Source organism: Myiozetetes cayanensis, unplaced genomic scaffold (genome assembly GCF_022539395.1).
Source record: "Myiozetetes cayanensis isolate MyiCay16 unplaced genomic scaffold, myiCay2020 scf1, whole genome shotgun sequence".
In the NCBI taxonomy this organism is placed as follows: domain Eukaryota; kingdom Metazoa; phylum Chordata; class Aves; order Passeriformes; family Tyrannidae; genus Myiozetetes; species Myiozetetes cayanensis.
The window spans coordinates 106,194,758-106,214,055 of record NW_026086604.1 but is presented as its reverse complement, the minus strand read 5'-3'; the positions used below and the strand labels follow the sequence as shown (position 1 = coordinate 106,214,055).

Sequence of the window (19,298 nt, the reverse complement as noted above, 5' to 3'; positions counted from 1 at the left end):
CATTTACTTGACCCAGATTATTTATACTGTATTGCCCCTGTTCCTTAAAATAGTGACTATTTTAGGTGGTTATTTTATAGAAAGTTGTATGCATTTTTTACATGTTTTTCTGTGTGTAACTGTATCCATAATGTGTGTAGTATGCATGGAGATCAAAAAGATGGTACAAATAACAGAAAATTGCCTTTTCTGGAGAGTCTTTGGTCATTCTAGTGAGTTATTTTGACATAACCATGTCCAGAGTAGTTCAAAGTCTTCTAAGAAATTACAGTTTTCTGTTAAAAATAAAGACATTTCATTACTGTCTATTTAGCTAGAATTGTTATAAGTCCTGGTATTAGTCAGAGTAATAGTTCTTATTGTACTCCACAGTTAAGTGTCCAGAAGCATTACAGACTTGCAGAATTAGAACAGCTAGATCATTGGTGCTTTCAGTCTTTCATATTAAAGTATTTCTATAGGTGCATTAACATTTTATATTTACACAGTTCCTTAAAGAATTTTCTGTTGTAATTGTTCAACGTTTATGCTTCTTAATTTTTGCTCCTAAAGTGTTTTAACATAAATGCTACTTCTTTTGTAGGAGTTCATCAGATCAATAGAATCAGGAGAAACAAACTTGGACAGAGCAATAGGTGAGGTAACCTGTGATACTGAAGTATTTAATATACACGCATTATAATGGTTGCATTTTATAAAGAAATATGGTGGTTTTTACCATTAGGGCAAGCTGCATCAGAAGAATTGATTAAGACTACTCTCTTGACCTTTGAAGCAGTAACAGAGCATCCCAGCTTGTTGAAAATCCATCACTTAACTGTAAGTGTGGCAACAATTTAGATAGTTGTAGGCTAATTGGCCTAATTCCATTTATAAATAGAATATTTTGAAGATCTAGATACTGTTTAAAATACAACTTAAAATGTATTGTGCTTCTGTATGACAGGAAAAATACTAATTGTTTATAGAGAGATTTTCAAAGAAGCAGCAAGGCAGAATTAGAAGAGAATCAGAAGGATTTAAAGTTTAAAAATAATAGTTCTTGATTCTATGAGTCTTTCGTCAGCTTCAAAGCAAGTGTGTTGCTATATATTAGTGAAAATATCACCACTTTATTTGTCATTATGCTGTTAACATAACTTGGAAAGACTATCTCTGAGGATTGATCCCATTCCATAATATTCTTCCTGATGAGATCACCAATTTCAGTAATGGTGTTGGGGTTTTTTTGTTGTTGTTGTTGCTGTTTGTTTGCTTGCTTTTTTAAGTGTAACTGATTTCTTACTCAAAAATTGCATTACAATTACCAAACCCACATGCTTCTTACATATAAGCTTCTTACATCACTAAGATTTGTTTTCTTTGAAGATTTTGGTTAAAAGATTCTACTGTTAGCTAAGCTAGCTGAAGACAGAACAATTATGTCTTGAAACAGTTATCAGGAAATCAGGAGGTCTGAATGTTTGAATCAGTGTTTGACAAATCATTGTAACCTGTACCAATGCATTTTTGTGCCTGAATTCCCACCAAAAGTATAACCCACTATACTTACTGGGATGACTATTTGATTCAAGTTGAAATTTATATGTTGTATTGGAATTAGGTTAAAGGCACACTCAATATAGCACTTATATGAAGAAAAGCATTAGCAAATAAATAAGGATGAGGGATCTTAGGGATTGTGCTAGATAAGAATGGGTGATCTTAGAAATTGAGTATTTTTAGAAGTTGAATTCTATTTGGTGTGCGCATTAGTTAAGTATTTAGATTATAAAGCGTTAATGAGTGAAAACAGTAAAATTAATCCAAAATATAAATTGTAATTTAAATAAGTTTAATGGGATTTTTTTCATTATGCTCACAAAAGAGTGTATTCAAGAAAATGGTCCTTATGTGAAAAATCTAACCAATTAATAGTCAGTGGAGAAATAGTACAGAACTGAATAGTTGAATTTACTTTAAACTAATATGGCAAATAATGTCCTAGGAAAGAAATGTTAAGTGTAGGTGAAGTATGAATGCCTACTGATATCTCCCTTCATGCCTATCAGCCTGCCTCTCATTGTATTATATCTGTATCATTCTAGAATCACCTCAATTTTAAAGAGTAATTGCTTTACTTTTGTGGGTTATCAGCGTGTCTTATAATGACAGAAATATGTACCATTTTTTGTGGGAGTCCATCAACATTTACTGAGATAACAATAGCATGTGTCAGCATAATAATACAATTCCCCTACCTGTTTAAGTTTTAATGGTCAGAGGGGGTTCCCTGGAATAGCACCAAGGAGATAATTCCTCTTTCCATCTCTTCTTCTCCTGCGAACATCCCTACATTCAGCAGAATGTTTTACTGAAGCCAGAAAGCAAGTATCCTAGTCTCTGTTAAGTAACCTGTGGCTGGCAGTAGATGAGTTTTGAAGTATCTAGATTTCTGGGTAATAACTTACTTCATCTCGTGTGTTGGAAGTTTTAGATGTTTATTTAAAATCCATCTAAACATATGAGTTACGTAGCTAGAGATAAAACTTCCTCCCTGACCAGTGCTTGTCAAGTACTTCTGATGCATGTCACTTTTGTAGTTTCCTTGGTTTACAATAGGTGTAGAATTACATCCTTGTCAATGAACAGCTTGTTTGTTTTTTTTTTTTAGAAAATCTATTACTTCACTTGCTCATTTTCATAAATAACAGCACTTCCTAATTTAAAAGAGCCCTCGTGATACTCAGCAAATAATCAGACACAAAATAAAGTGGAGAAATTGCCTTGCATTTTCTATGTTAAATTCAAGAAATTGTCCATTGTAATTAATAATCTCTAACCACATCTGCCACTAGTAGTGAGAACAGTAATTAGTTTAATACTATTTACGAAGTCTAGTGTGCTAATTATACTTGAATGTACAGCGTACATTACTTTAGAGGAAAGTGATACTTCATCTTCTATGATGCATACAGACTATTTTTGGAATTGTTGTTACTCAAGGGATATCTTCTAATTGCTGCTATGTGAGCATGACTGGAATCTATGAATATAAATGCCAGCACCCAGCAGAACTTCGTGTGGTTTTAAAATGTTGAAGCAAGACACGTTCAAGCTTCCAGATCAATATTTAAGTATAACAGTGGTTAACAGGGAACTCTTATACTGGAGAGAAATTTGAATTCTAGGCTGAGATCAGAAGACTGGATGCTCATTTAGACAAAGATGGTTACAAAGAGGATTTTAGGGAGTGGGGCTGGGGAAGGGCCAAAACCTTCTTGAGAGGATGCATTTTTTCCTAGTGACATTGCTTTAAAGTCTCTAACCAGAAATAAAATGCATTTTTAATGAAGTTTAATTTAATTAAAAGTAGGGTTATATTGAGAAAGCAGAACTAGTAAGTTTTTCAGTTGAGTTCTGGTTTTAGTTTTGGAAATTGTATAAATTAGCAGGAATTTAAGAGCAACGTCTCAGTTTCTTTTCCACTTTGAAAAGCAAAGAATTACTTGTTCTAGGTTTTAGTTCATGTTTGATTTGCCTTTGTATTTGTACTTTGAATCAAGAAAAAAGGACAAATTCATTTTTTTGTGATCAAATTTCTGATTATCATCAACCTGAAGCCAATTATTGAGGAGCTTCATTTCTGTTGGGAGTGACTGTATTAGATATGGCAAAGTGTGATAAAGTCAATGGAAATTAATTGAAAGTGCTCAAGTGAAAGCCAGCAGTGAGCAGTAATTTCATTTTGCATGCAGTTGTGTGCATTTTTACAAGAGAAAAAGTAAAGACAACAGTTTTTGTGACTGTGCAATTTTTGACAGAACTAGATTTTCAGGTATGTAAATATGATTATGAACGTCATCAAGAAGAGTCTCTAGAGACTGGATTGAAACGTAAACCCTGGCTTCTTACACTGGCAGGAGGCCAATTACCTGTTTCCTCCACCTCCCTAAAATGAAAAAATATTTAATAAATTCAGATACTAAATGTTATAACAATATTGATTTTCCAATTTTTTGATAAAGATTTAGATATAATTTTTTAAATGGAATAATTCTATACTGACTGGTATCATTTGCATTTTTCTCTTCTGTGTTAAGTATATTTATTTGCCTGAAAAAAAGACATATGCTAATTCAGAGCACTTAGAGCAGTGATGAGGCTCATGATGGCAGGCAGTTCCTGAGGGATTCCTTTCTATACGCTAACTAGCTCCCAAAAATGATTTGTGTAATGCACAGATGATCTTTTACCTGAAGCATGAAAGTTGTTATCTGGTTAAGGCAAAAGTTGTCAGCAGTGATTCTCTTCCTCAAGGTTTTAAAACTTATTTTATAAATCAGGCTAAAATAAAAGCACCCTGAACATGATGAGTTGCTTGATAGGAAGTCAAGGGAAAAGCTGTATGACATGGAAATCTACTGTTTGACAATATGAGAGTTATTACTTTCACCAAAGATGACAACGCAAGGGTTAGAAACTTCTGCAAGCACTTTTTTCTTGATCCAGCATCAGTGATGTTCTTCATCCACAGACTGTTCTGATCTAACCACTGACACCTTAATTTTGTCAATATAGGATATGACTATATGCACATATTGTACAGAATTTTTTCACTTTCCCTTTTCAAGTAGATTAAAATTCTACATCCCATGTGGCTTTCTGTCCATTAAACTAATCCGATGACGTGAGACCTTTTTGTGAAACCATTTCTCTACTAATTGACATACTGAGTCAGTCAATCAGTGCTGTCTCTTCCCAGAAGAAAGAAAACAACCCACGATGAAGATTCTGAAGTTCTGAGGAATTTTAAATAAAAATTACAGAAGTGTCATCCTTCTTCCCAATCCATTCTAACATTCATTAGATGATTTTTTTCTATTACATTCTGAGAGAGTACTGATGATATGAAAACATAAGGTGTATGCTGTACCACCAGCAAATGCTTTAAGAGATGTGAAAGCAGCACAATCTTAATTCCATAGTCACATTCAGCAATAACTTTTTATGTGGAATTTTAATGAGAATAAATGTCAAGGTGATGTTGGATGTTGTGACTCTGATACGTGACTGGAAAAAAACAGTTTTGGGAGCTGATGGTCTTCACTTTGGTATTTCTGCTTTGAAGAGAGGATGAGGAGAAGATATTTCTCAGTAGAATAACAGAGTATTTTGAGTTGGAGAGGACTCACAAGGATCATCAAGTCCATTTAGTGAATGGCCCATTGTAAGTTAAACGAAAGCACACTGAAACAAACAAGATACCTCTAGAAAAATCTCTGAAAGTAATGAACAGAGTTATTTGTGAATTTGGAAATGGTAGCTGCATATAATGAATAGCATAATTTCTATATGTAAGCTTAATTCTGTGGTCTGATTTTCACTTGAGAACAGCATGACTCTCAAATGGACCAGGCTTTAAACCTGCTTGCCTTTTGTGTCCACCCAGTGTCACGGCTTTGGTCTTAAGCACTGATTTGAAGAGGTCTAAAACTTAGTTTTAATTAAGGGAGATATTTTTTTTAATTATTGGTAATGTTAACCTTATTAAGGTAAGTTCTGTGGCCTTGAGAAGAGGGCTAATATGTCCATATAAACATAACCTGAGTTGTAGGGGATAATGGATAACTTTGGTTATATGCTAGTTCATTACTACATGATGGTTGCATGTATATGTTCAGTTGTTGAATTCATCCTTGCTGTGTAGCACAAGTGAATGGAAGTTTAGTTCACCTTCATTCTTAGGGGCTTCCTCCTGCTAAATAGGGATTAGCGTGTTGGATCCTGCCACTGTGAGACCTTGCAGTGTTACAACTGCTTTGTAATGGGTACTTGTGGAACCTGGACTTTGCTTGGTGAGGTTAAATAAAGCTAAGGCGATGTTTGTTTCTAACAAAACTGACACATGTATTTAGGGTGCAGGACTCATGTCTGACATCTCCTGAACAGTGGAAACATACAGAGAAGGACTGAAATTACAGTTCTCTCTTTCAAGCCCTTCCTAGTAGGTGGTGAGTACTTCAATGCTGTGAAACTGTAGCTTGTCCCTCTTTCTTCTTTGAGGATTAAAGTAGCATACAGGCTCCAAAGATCTGGGGTTTGTACATAATAAAATAATGTAGAAAGGTGCATACAGCTTTTGCTGGGTACTCATACCTCATTAGTAGAGTTTTCCTTGCAGAAGTTAGTGAACATTATGGAGACAGATGTTTTGGTTTTAGATAGAATACTTGAATTTCCAAAAAGGTTTTGACAAATACTTCAAATCCATTAGTGGCCTTTCCCTCTTGCCCTCAGACATATCGACTTCTAACTAGTTAAAATTTACTAAGTTGAGAATAGGGATTGGTTTTTAAAAATTTAGGTATTTTGGGAGTGTTGCCTTACAAAGATGTGTTGCAACATGTGCTACTTACAACTAATCCAGAAAAGGAAGGTGACTGAACTAACTGATGACACTAAATTATTAACAGCAGTGAAAATTAAAACTAACAGAGACATTACAGAAGGTTTCCAGATACATAGTGAAAGGAAAATAAAATTACATGCAATTCAATACTGATAAATGTCAAATAATGCACATGGGGAAAATAATTTCAACTGTACTTGCACTGTCAAACTCTAAACTACTTGAAACTGTTCTGGAAATCTTTTAGCATCATTTTTCCATGGAAATGATAGCTTTCTACTCAGTAGAAATATGAAAGACAACTAGATTCTTAGAAAGAACTAGTAAAAGATCCGACAAAAAAGTAGAAAACATCACTGTGCTATGGAAAATCCGTGGTGCCCTCAAGCCTCAAATACTGAATGTAGTTGTGGTCATTCACACTGAAAAGGAGTGAAGCTTATCAAGAAAAAGTACAGGGTGATGATGTTGGGAGGGCCTGAGACAATGCGAACTTGAGCTTGGAGACAAAAAACTCCAGAGTATTGTATTACAAATGGCTTGGGAAAGTTGATTCGGACATAATTATTCATATCATAAGATAAGAATATGTATCAAATTAGCTTCTTTAAAATAAGGATGTGTTTTTTCGTAAGGCAAAATTGAAGAGTAAAATTGAGTGCCATAGGTATTGCATGTGCTAAAATTATAAATACATTTAAGATAGCATTGGAGAAACGTATGGGAGAAAAGATTAAATTAAATCTGCAAAAATACAGATACAACATCAGCATAGGAAGTCTCTTAAATCAAGAACTACTTTACTAGAAACTAGACTTGTGCTTTAAGATTGGTCTATTTCTCCTAATCCTTTCTACTCCTTTCCAATTGTCAGAAACATGATTACCAGGTTTGAGCTATGTTTTTGTTTGGTCCTGTACTTATGTATTATAGTTTGGAGATGTGAATGTAGTGTGTATGGAAGTTTTAGTATTTCATTGCCATTTTGGGTACTGATGACAGCACAGCTTTTGAATGCCATTATTACAGAGGGATACAATGATGGCTTTGGCCAGTTAGGTATTGATCATGAACTGGATATCAGACTATTTAAAAATATGGTAGGAACTCTTATGATATAAGGTATGATCATATTCAACCTATCTAGTCTGTTTAGACTTAAAGAAGAGTATTTCCTTTTTTTGAGCAATCTTAGTGTTAAAGACTCAGACAAAAAACCCTGTATCTGACTGTCTTCATGCATATATGGAGATTTGATTCCACGTAAACATCAGAAACCATTTACAAAAAGAAGAAATGAGTACTTGTTTGAGTTTTCTTCTAGGCCAAAATACTGTAAATAAATGGCCAAAACATTTGTAGTTTAGTGGTGAATTTATTAAAAATACTTTATGTACTATTACACTTCATTTTAGTTCACCTCACTAATTACTTGCATAGTTCATGTCTTGTTTACAAATTTGTGTACACATTCATAAAATGTAAAATTAGTGAAAAAAACAGTGACACAAATAGCATGGAGAGAAGATTAGGGTTGTGGAGTTAGGAAGTACCTGATTTAATGTTCATGTAAAATTGAATACATGCTTCTTCCTTCAGCATATGCATTCTGATATGCTTTTGCAAAACAAAATAATTTTTCATAGGATTAGTGCTTTATTTAGTTGATCTCCCCGCCACAGTGAACTGACATGAGGCATACACCTACTGTGGAGAATTCTGTTCTAAACAGTTTGCTTGCTAAAATTGAGATTTGCGTTAGGAAAAGTTCAGAAAAATCTACTACAGTTGTTTAAGATCTAATGCATCTTCTTTACAATGACAGTTGAAAATATATTTATCTTAGAAAAGACTTAAGACTGGCTTAACTGCATTTGCTAATGTGGGAAGACTGCTGTTAATACTAGATTAAAGTGAAAGAAGATTTTAAGTTTTAGAAATTAAAGTTGCATCATACTGCTGTATCTTAATTGGTATAAATCTGAGTCAGTGCTCCTGCTGTTGAGTGATTCGTAATATCCAAGGACCCTACATTGCTTCAGATAATCAAGAGCTGCTTCTTTTCCTCTTTTCTGTCTCACGCCTTTAATTTACCTCTCATGTGTGCCTGTTCATTTAAGAAGCATTGCAGTAGGTTGCACTGATTTCTTGAACTGAAAGATCTTAAGTACATACCTTTTTTTTTTCCCCTACCTCACTGGTGTGTTATAACTGATATATTACCATTAGTAGAACAGCTCAGAAACCTGCACTAATGGAGTTGTTGGAATGCAATGTACTTTTATTATTTTACTGAAAAGACCATGAAATATTTCAAAATTATGAAGTGCTACAAAAGTCACTACAACTATGATATATAGCATTATCTATATAGGTCTTGCTATTTGTACTTGCAAGAGTAGTTTGACTTCATATCCCAAGCAGTATCCTTTTAACTCTTTTATTGAAAGTGTGGAACAAAGGCATTTTGTAGGTTTTTTCATAAATGAAATAAGCTAGAGTAAATGAATCCCTTAATGTCAGGGATTAATTTAACAGAGTCCTCCAACCAGCAATTAAATAGTTGGTAACTGCAGTTATTGCTGGCTAGAGGCTAACTTCATTTAGTGACCTTTTTCATATATACTTTCAGCTTCTATAGATGTTTCTTGTTAGTAGCTCGATACATCTAGGGAAATTTTATCTTCTAGTATTAATTACTGAAACAAAACACATGGGGGATTATAACACAGTTTTGTTATGCCAAATTCTGTCCACAGTGTAGTGAGAACCTATACAGTAATTTTATTTGTATAAATAAATCCAAGGACAAGGTGTGCATCATTTTAACAGTGACTTAGCAGTTATTTCGTAAAGAATACTAATAATACACTATTTTGTAACTGAGCTATAGTCTGGTTTGTCATCAGTTGATTTCCAGTGGAGTGAAGCTGACTTGTCCTGTGACAGATGATACATCTGTAATAATACCCTCCTGGACAATAAAGAGTTGACTGGATTATATTTTTTCATAGTGCAAATCTTACGTATGTGAGTTTAAATTTTAGTGGAAGACTACGTATTACTAGAATGGAAGAAGTTAAAATTTTTGCAAGAATCTGTATTAAGCTTAGAGATATTTAGTTAAGAGGTGGTACATCTTTCCTGATGTATTTTAATTCTATGCAGTTCTGTTTTAGAAGGATTTTTCTTCTGAATTTAATTCAATGATTAGTTTATGGATTAAAGCATTGGGATTAAGATACTCTAATACTCTTTTTTCTTAATATCTTACATCTGCACTAAATTCTATATTCAAATTCCCTGTCAAAGAATTATACCAATGTTACTGTTGTTTTCTATATAAAAGGTACATTAACATCTCTAACTTATGACAGTTTACCAGTGAAAAATGAACTTGGTGACTTTATAAGTGTGATTATGGATGAATATCCATGATTATTCATCTCTTTGATTAAGGGCTTTAGCAGTGGAAAAAACATACATGATAGTGTATTTTTTTTTATCTGTGGATAATCTAAGCCAGATCTTTCTGATTCTCTGTTTTAGGTTGAAGACTGTATCCTCCCACCACTGGTTTCTTTGGTCCACAGTCAGAATGGTAAGTGTATGGGCGCATCAGCTACAGTTTCCATGAATTCCACATTTTGTTGTAATTGTGCTTCAGTGTGGTCACATTCTTGGCACCTTTATTTTCAAGTGGAATGGAGACTCTTCAGCTTGCGGTTGCTCTCAGAAACCACATCACTGCTTTTAAGCCACGAGGTCATGGCTGAGGAGAAAGGGGAGAGCCTCGACTCAAACAGCAAACTTCTGTCTCTCATTAGAGATTTATTGCTGCCTCAGTAAGTATAATACTGCTCCTGTAATGGCGAATAACTTGATACTCAATCCATTTTTACAACATATTTGTTGTAACTACCCTGTTTATGTTTAAATGGCAAAACAAAAAGAGGAATAGCAATTAACTGCTGCCAGAGTTCTCTGCCCAGCATGTCCGCCTAGGTTTATTTAGTATTTTGTCATATACAACACAGACACAACTTCCATGTGACACTCATTTCTGATACTGTGCCTCTGGCTGCCCTTGGAGCAAAGCAAGATTCCCCCTAGCTTTTGGGCTGTGATTTAAATACTACTTTTTCTTCTGCTAATAAAGTTAGAAGAGTCTAACCACAACATCTTTTTGTCTATTTTGTATATTGTACCTTCATGTAAGATGTTCTGATATCTTATGGAACACCATATAACTTTTAAAAAGGGATAGTACATCAGGTATTAATCCTCCGTGGTTCACCCATATGTGACCATTTACAAGGTCTGTTATCAAATGAGGCCTCTCATTTCATGCTGACTTGCAGGTGAGCATAAAGACAGCTTTCTGTATTATGCACATGCTGACTGTGACCTGGTAACATCTGTGTATAGGGGGAAAGAAAGCAAGAACACAAGATGAGTGAAGTAGTGAGAAATCATCATTCATATTTTACATTATTCTAATAACAGTATAGTGTGTTTTCATGTGTGGTTCTCAAAAGTGATGAATATTTAGCTGCCCTAAGTGAGAAAATTGTTCCCCACCCCTGCATTCAATAAATGGAAGAAGGCTAGAAGAATGGATGCTGGATTATGATTAGAAACACAGTGCCTTCTCCAAATATGAGACTGTTTCTGGCTAATTGCATAATACTCTTACAGTTTGAGGACCAAAGTTTTATCCATGCAAGATATGTAAACTGTTCTCTATGACAGAGAATTGGAAGGACATCTTAAGAGTTCTAGAGAGAAACTTTCACACCTTTCTTCACATTTTTTTCCTCTGGGAAATACAGAATGTATCAGTACAAATTAAAATGGCAGCTGGAAACATTACTTTTAAAATAGAGTACATGCATTATTAAAAGCTGTCAGGTAATTTTCTTCAGACAGGGGAAGAGACCTGCAGTCAAGGGAGACAGTTTCTTTGCTCTGAAACTTACCCTTGTCCATCTTGTCCTTGAAACATGTCCATCTTATAGGATGTTTCTCATTGACCTGGAGGATGTGTGTTTGGAGGGGTGTGCCATGTTAATTACAATTAGAAGGAAGACAACCAGTATATCGCTTTCTCTGAGCTCATTAGCTCGATTGGGTGGCAGGGCTTTTTGATCTGAAATTAAATATGATCTTATGTTGGGGAGCAAACCTGTGCTATCTTTCAATGCGTTATCTTGTATGAATGTATGAAAAAGGGTCTTGCAGCAGCTCAGGTTCTTGGTTCTAGGCTTTAAGATTCAGTGTAAGCTACTTGTAAAGATAATGTAGAGCTCTATCCCAGGAAATATGGGTTACTTGAAAACTGAGAACATTTGGAGGCTGAAGAGGTGTTTGCTGATGTTTAGTCTCTCTGTTGCTGGATAAAGGATGGGACAGAGTGGCATTCAGCTGGAAGACAGTCAGAAAAGGAGAGGTATGTGGTGACTGTTTGTTCATGGGCAGTCTGTGTGGGAAAGTGGATATTTCAACCCCCTTTGAGTCTACTGAGAACTGAGAGCTGTTGAACATGGAAGGGAGGGACATCTGGGTTTAATATGTGATTTTTTTTTACTAAAGATTATAATGATACACGTTTTTATATAGATTTCATTCCTATAAATATCTTCCTCAAATTAATTTGTTTAAATGTTAAACTGACACTCGAAATAGAATGTGGGTCACTGTGCATGAAATATAAATGGACTTGGTTTTGAGATAAATGCAGGAGTGCAATGATTACCACTTTGTTCTTATCTTCTGCATTATCAATAAAATCGTAATTCCATTAAATATTTCTGCAATTATAGATCAGAAAGTTAGCTTCCTCATCGGGTTTTGATTGAATTGAATGAAATACTGTCATAAAATTTCAGTTTACTGTACTGAAAGGTCATTCCCGTGAGTGTTTCATAACCAAAATGAAACTTGCAGCTATAGACAATGGAATACATGGCAAATGTTTATATCGAGTTCTGTTTCATTTTAATTATTGATATTTCTAGTTATATATCATTTGAAAATTGAACCAGAACCAGCAAAATAGAGGAATGAGTAAATAAAGTTTATTTAATTTGAAAGGTTATTAACTTGTTCTTAGTAGACTGCAAATCCACTTCTCCAAGTACAAAGTCCAAGAGACTTGACATAATGTTCTCTCATTTTTAAGACCTTAGAGGAGTCCATATCTCTAAATCTTTAGGTCCTTTTGTCATGATTGTTTAGAGAAAAGATTGACAAAGTAACTGCTTAGTTAGTTACTAAGTGTACTACCTGGAGTTTACAAAATCCTTATGAAATCTTCTCTACTGTTACTAAACTGGTTTGTGTTTTGAAGTGGCAGTGCAATAATTTGATGACTTATTCATTTAATAAAGTATCTCAAGCACAGAGTATTTTCCCTTCAGAGAAGATTCATAATATTCAAAGCTCCTAATGGCCTTCAGTGAGGCAATGTGTTCGTATTAATTGCTAAGACATTGACTCTAGTAATCTGTGTCTGAGTCACCTGATAGCATCTCTGCTTGTCTTGGAAGATTTAGACTCTGCAAAAAAAATTGCAAATAGTCCCATTATATTTCATAGGAATATGTATTGCTCACATGTATGGCTTTTGGGATTCGTATCTACTAATGCATTACAGTATTTTCTTTTATGAAGGAAGGGACTTTTTAATCACCAGTGAGAAATAGTTTTCTTTGAGGAACCGGAATCTGTTATTTCTAAAAGAGAGATTTTAATCACTAAAGACATAAAGTCAACACTGACTTGTAGCTGATAATTCGGTAGATACTGTGATGTGGTTTGCAGCTCTACAGTGGCACATTCAAGTTAGTGTGTAGTAGGCATGACACATTGCCCATAGGCTGTGTAGGAATGTTAGTGCCTGTGAAGGAACTCCCATTGGTTACATCAAGACTGCATGGCTGGTGTGCTTCTCCCTCCTCGTCATAGACCAGGTCGAAAACTTGGCTTGAAAGCACCTCATCTCCTTCTAGACTTCCTTCTCACATAAATCAGAGCGCTGAGTTGTGATGTAGCTGTAGAGAGGTGAAGAGATAGCACACAGTAGAGTACATGTCAGCATGCAGGTGGTGGGAATTGATCCGGATTCCTCAGTTCAGGCAGCACTAGGGGTCTGAAAATGTGAAGTAAAATTCTCAGTGAATTGCATGACTCCACCTTCTCCATCAGAACACTACAGTTTTTTTCTTTTTGTAGAGGCTTCTTTTTTTTGCATATAACCTACCATATTTTCCTACAAATCATTCTTTCATTTGTACTTGTTTAATTCTTCATGGTTTTTCTTTTACAAATGAGATTTATACTTTGTATTCTATTACTTCCACATATTTAGAGTGACAGTATCTGTAATCAAACACTGTGTTTTGACATAGCTGTGTCTGTGCTTACATCTTTCTCACTTCCATCATTATATCCTATTGCTATCTAGATACATTTTGACCTAAACACAATGAAATTAGCCCTGTTTGTTGAGTGTACATCACTGGAATGTTAGTAGCAACAAGGTCCATTTTGCTTTTCGGCAGCCTGTTTTTCCTTATCAAGATTTCCGTGAGGTGGTATTTGTAAATGTTTTGAGGAGATTTTCCTTGTAGTTTTATTTTCACTGCCATAGCTCTCAGTAAACATTGTTTTTGAGTATTTTAATATTCTTCTGTTTCATATTATTTGGAGAATGGAAGTATGCTGTAGTGAAAGCAATATTTTTTGAAATTTGAGATAAAATATAAACCTCAATGTGAGGTTATTTTCAGTTTTGAAAAACGTCACCATGTAGGCAAAATGTAGAACTTAATCATAAAGAAATTGGTTGATTGTCTTCCTGAGCACCCAGTAAATCTTCTTCATAATATTTTGATGCTCATTTTCTACTTGTCTCTAAAAGATTAAAGTATTTACTATAGATCAATAAATAAATCATATGCATGTAGACGAGATGAATGTTTTATAAATATATTTTAATGTAATTTATAGTTATAAAACATGCATATATTATATATACAACCTGCATATATATACGCATATATATATATACACAAACGTATATACTGTTACATATTTTATAATTATGTATCTCTCTCTAAAAATTTTATTAATGCTGCTTTTAAAGTTAATCTGATGCTGGCTTTAAAATACTGTTTGTAAGCAAGTCTTGTTGCTTTGTACAATTTCGAACAGCATTGTATCTCTATTGTGGTTATTATGAAGTTTGGAAATGGGAAATGACACATTTTTGATATCAACTTTTTGTCTCTTGACTTCTTTTTTTTTTTTTTTCCCTCCTCACTGTTTCAGCCTCTTCTCCACCTTGCTTTTCAGGTATGAGCACATTCTGATGGCTCCGGACCCAGTACCACTGTATGCTCTGAAACTGTTGGTGGCCCTGACTGAACACAACCCTGCTTCTGTGAGGTGAGACAACTACACATTCTCTATTGCTCTAGTTCTTTCTGTTTCAATTTCTTTTTTCCTATTAGGAATTAGCAGTAACAGATCTCTCTATAGTACTACTTTGACTACCACTTTGATTAGAAAAACCCCAGAGAGTTTTTGTTATAGGACACAATCTTATGTCTTTTTTGTCAATTTTATGTGATCCTGGTTATTTTAATATGGATTTAGCCAATAAAACACTAGAGACAAAATCGTAAGAATTTTAGCATTAGAATTATCATTAAAATGTAAAAGAAAAAAACCCCAAAACATTATCAAAATTTTTGTACAACTAAACATATTTGTACCTAGGATGAAGGTAATGTATTTGTTAAAGGTTTACATCAGTCAATTAACTTGTAAGCTGGTCAGTTTTCCTGCAAATATAGCTACCTTTTAAAAGTTCTTAAATATAGATTTTAATGTTTGGTGTAGATATCCTCAATATGTTTAAAAGTATCTTAATATCTTTTTCTTCTTGTTCCAAAGTTTATCACTAGCATCACACTCTAAAAAAGTGACATGGAACTTAAACTGTGTGAGTAGATAGTAATAAGAAAGCATCTCTCTATCTTGCTGGATATGCCCAAAAATCTGGTTGTTCTTGCAGTCACCGTTCTGTTTGTGGTGTCCGATGTGTTACAGCCAAGAGGTTGCTGAGCATTGTACTGTCTTGCTTTGATTAATTGAAATTAGCACAAGATAGAAAAAAAAACAGATGAAAAGAAATTTAATTTACTTTCCCACTTTTTATTACACGAAACTTACTCTTTTAATTGTTTATGATTCTACTGGGAATGGTGCTTTAATATACTAAATAGACTGCAAATGAACTAGGAAATGGGGAGATTTTAAGTATTTTGGGTTGTATTGAATAGTTTTTATTGTAAAGAAGCTGTTTACACTATTGCAGGATTTTATGTATTATAGAAACAAATAGAACAGTTATCCACTTTTAGAATTAACCCACAGATATTGTAATACTCTAAGAGTTATAAAGAATATTTCTGTATCTTGAATGCTGGTTATATTGACAGCACATTTCCGCTCCCTGCTGAATTCTTTTTATTTGAGGAATCATATGTATTTACCGTTATGCTGATGCCCAAAAAAGCACACTGAAAACTGCTCAGAGACAGTTTTGAGTCTTTAAGCAGCAAAAGGTATTTATTTTAAGCAACGCTGGGGGCAAACCAACTAGTGCAGGACAAAACTAGCCCAAAGTTATCAGTGTAAAGTCAGGTATTTATACAGTTTTTGTAAGAGATTACATGTCTATTCATATTATTGCAACATTTCATTATAATATTCATAGCAGGCGGAGCCTGGGTGGAGTCTGGGCGGAGTTGTCCTTTTGGGGTGCTGTTTCGGGGGTCGTTCCTGTTTCTTCATCCTCAAGGGTCTCATTCCAGAAGTCTTCCTCGCTTTGAACTTTTCAACTTTCTTAGTTGGCTGTCTTTCTGATGGTGAATTTTGCAAGATTTTGGGCTTATGCCCCTATTTTGCCCCTTATTCCATAAGGAACCCTTCCTTATGTCTATTTAGGTATGTGTGTTAGCATTTTTGGTGTTCTTTATTTCCCTTTATGTTCTTTATGTTCTTTGTGTTAGTGTGTTAGCATTCTTTGACCAGGTGTTATCTTTCACTAGCCTTGAATTCTGGTTCCTTTAGTTCTTTACCCAGAGCTTGCATTCTGAGTTAACTCCTTCAGGGCCCTGCTTTGTTTCAATGCTCAATGCAGGTAGATTGTGGATGCACGCTCATCCTTATGGCCATCTGGCAGCAGACAGGAGTTCTTTTCTTAATATTATTAAAGAACAACTCTGGACATTCAACAAACTATTAATAATCTTAAATACCAGTATATCTAGAACTGTCATTTATGGACTGGCTACTAGATTCTAGATTACCCATCTGTAATTGTTCTGTTTCTCACATGTCTTGCTGGTCCTCTTCTTTACTTTCGCTAAATCATTTGTTTGGCTAGATTTCTGAAGGAGTACAGTTTATTCCTTGGTCTATCTTCCTGTTTCTTTGGCTTCCCAAAAACTTTTGGTGGAAGTAACCAATGCTACATGACAGAGATGAATAATATATTTATATTCATACAAACTGCTAGTGAACAGAATGAAAACTAGGTACATGCTATAGTGAACACTATATCAAAATTCGTTCTGTTTTGGTTTGAACACTAATTAATCAGTTCTCATGGAGCTCAGAATTACTCGAGGCATATTTCTCTTTTGCCCCTTTCATTAGACATATGGAAAGTATCTGCAAAAATTGTGATGGGAAGTAAATAAATAACACTGGAAGTAAATAAGTAACGCTGGACACAAGTCCTGTGAGATTTAATTTGTTCTTTGTGGAAAAACTCTACTGGGTTTTAGTACTGATAAGAGTGATGTAAGTCACTGCACTGAGTCTCTGTAGCTTCTCCAAGCTTACATTTTATCAGTGCCTGGCTTTCAAGGGTGGATGCTTTCTCCTGTGACTTTAAGTGAATGAAAATGGTGGTATCAATACAATTGTAAAATGACAAAATGTTAAATTAGCATTTAACTTATGTTTCCATGCCTTTCAAAAATATCTATAATTAACCTTATTTTGAAATAAAGACTGAATTGGGAGGAGGATAAGGGCTACTGTGCACTTATTTAGCTAGTTCCATATGATAGCTTGTTCTCAGACATGTTTACCTAACACATTCTCTCTTTCTTACTCTGTCTTTTTTAATTCCACCAATTTTCTTGTATCTCACACTTATCATTCTTCTTTCCATCAGCTCAGACTTTACCAGTGTGCTTTCTGACAGAGGCATCAGCATTTGAGCAGTTCTTATTTTAGCACTTGAAAGGAGACAGATGTACTCCATTTTTTGTTTCATTTTTTTCATAGCTCATATTGTAAGTTAGCTAACTTGTAATATCAGAGGAGAGACATTTCATCTTTTTACCATTTTTGGACTCTTCTGTTTACTATTACAGGTTGTTTGTTATATATAGCTTAGACACAGATATTTGATTACTATTGTATTTTCAATATTTTTTTGGTATTATTTTTTATATTTTTAAACTTATGATAAAATATACTAATTATAATACATATTTTGAATGCCTTTAATTAGCATTTTGTAAGAATACAGAAAATACTTTGTAATCTCTGCCATTCCTCCACTGTTGAGGTAATTTTTAGCATTCTCTATTACGGGAGCCCTTCCACTCTATTACTTTTCAATTTAACAGTGGAAAACTCTAGTGATATCCCATTAGTGTGCTGCAGAATTAGATCTCTCACAAACATAAATTCCCTCTTGCGTAAGATGGTAGCTGTAAAAAACCCCAACTTTAATGTGTTTCTGTGTAACCTTTAAGTGTTTTGACATCTGACCATATGAGTATCCACAGGAAGACAATCCAGTTTTAGAAAAGGATGATAGTTTTCCTGCCTGTTTTGACCTTAATGGGTTAGAGTATAATTGAGTCGGGTGTCTCCCTTTTTGTACCTGTTTTTACGTCATGCAATAATTGCTGTCTGGTACAACCTCACTTAGAGTTTGTTTTAAAAAAAATTGTCTCCTGTGTTAAGTGCTCTTGGTGGATTGTACTTCTGTGAAGAGTTCTTGAAGGAACAGAACTTCTCACAGTGGGAGCAAATGTCTGCAGCAGGGAGAGATCTGATTTAACTATGCAAGATCTGTATTCAGAAAAATACTTTGTCCTCTTGTGTGTTTATCAACTTAATGTTATATGGGTGGATAAGAAGTCAGACATAGTCTATTAAGGGTTGAGAATTTTTTTTGTTCCTGCTTTGAGTCTTTTATGCTGTTTTGCTGTGGACTGTAATGATCAGATTACTATTTTTTTCTAGTAGTGAGGAGGAGTGGATATAAATGTCTTAGTTTCTCTTAATGGTATACCAGTTAGCTGCTCTTATGTGATTTGACTATTGGAAGGTATTCTATACTGTGCTACTGCAGGAAACTTTTACTGGATCATGATTTTTGGCCTTACAGATAACCTTCTGAAATGAAGCTGCGTGGTCTTCTATGCAACTACTTGGCTTACCTTTAGTCAGAAACTCGTACCATTTGATGACATTAATATATCTGAAAACTAAACCTTCTAAACTATGGAATCTGATTTTTATGGGATGCTAAAATAGACATTTTTGGTGGCAAGGAAGGGAGACAGTAAAAGTAATAAAATAGAGGTGAGGGTAATGTGAGGTATTGCATCAGATAATAAACATGAGAGTGGCACACATTCCAGTATTCTGTTATCAGGGTGATTTCCTGAGGCAGAAACATTTATCTAAGAACTAATGGTGTGACCCTTCGTAGATTTATGGTGAAGGACAGAGGACCAAATTAAGGAACCTTCCCCACCTCCTGTCCTTAAAATAAATTTCCCAGACAAACATTAGGCACTGCTCTAAA

The 19,298-nt window shown here is 34.5% G+C and overlaps 1 protein-coding gene across 6 annotated transcripts in view; it reads left to right on the top strand.

The window, feature by feature from the left end:
- Nucleotides 1-19,298, top strand: part of ULK4 (unc-51 like kinase 4) — a 217,193-nt gene that overhangs the window by 76,920 nt on the left and 120,975 nt on the right. For all 6 annotated transcript variants that reach the window (XR_007627722.1, XM_050306783.1, XM_050306762.1 and 3 more), the window contains exons 26-30: nucleotides 584-635; nucleotides 725-819; nucleotides 9,941-9,992; nucleotides 10,092-10,236; nucleotides 14,747-14,839. Coding sequence is in view for 5 of the 6 variants with exons in the window: in XM_050306783.1 (XP_050162740.1) it covers nucleotides 584-635; nucleotides 725-819; nucleotides 9,941-9,992; nucleotides 10,092-10,236; nucleotides 14,747-14,839 (437 nt within the window). In the remaining variant the exon portion in view is untranslated. The remainder of the gene's footprint in view (nucleotides 1-583; nucleotides 636-724; nucleotides 820-9,940; nucleotides 9,993-10,091; nucleotides 10,237-14,746; nucleotides 14,840-19,298) is intronic.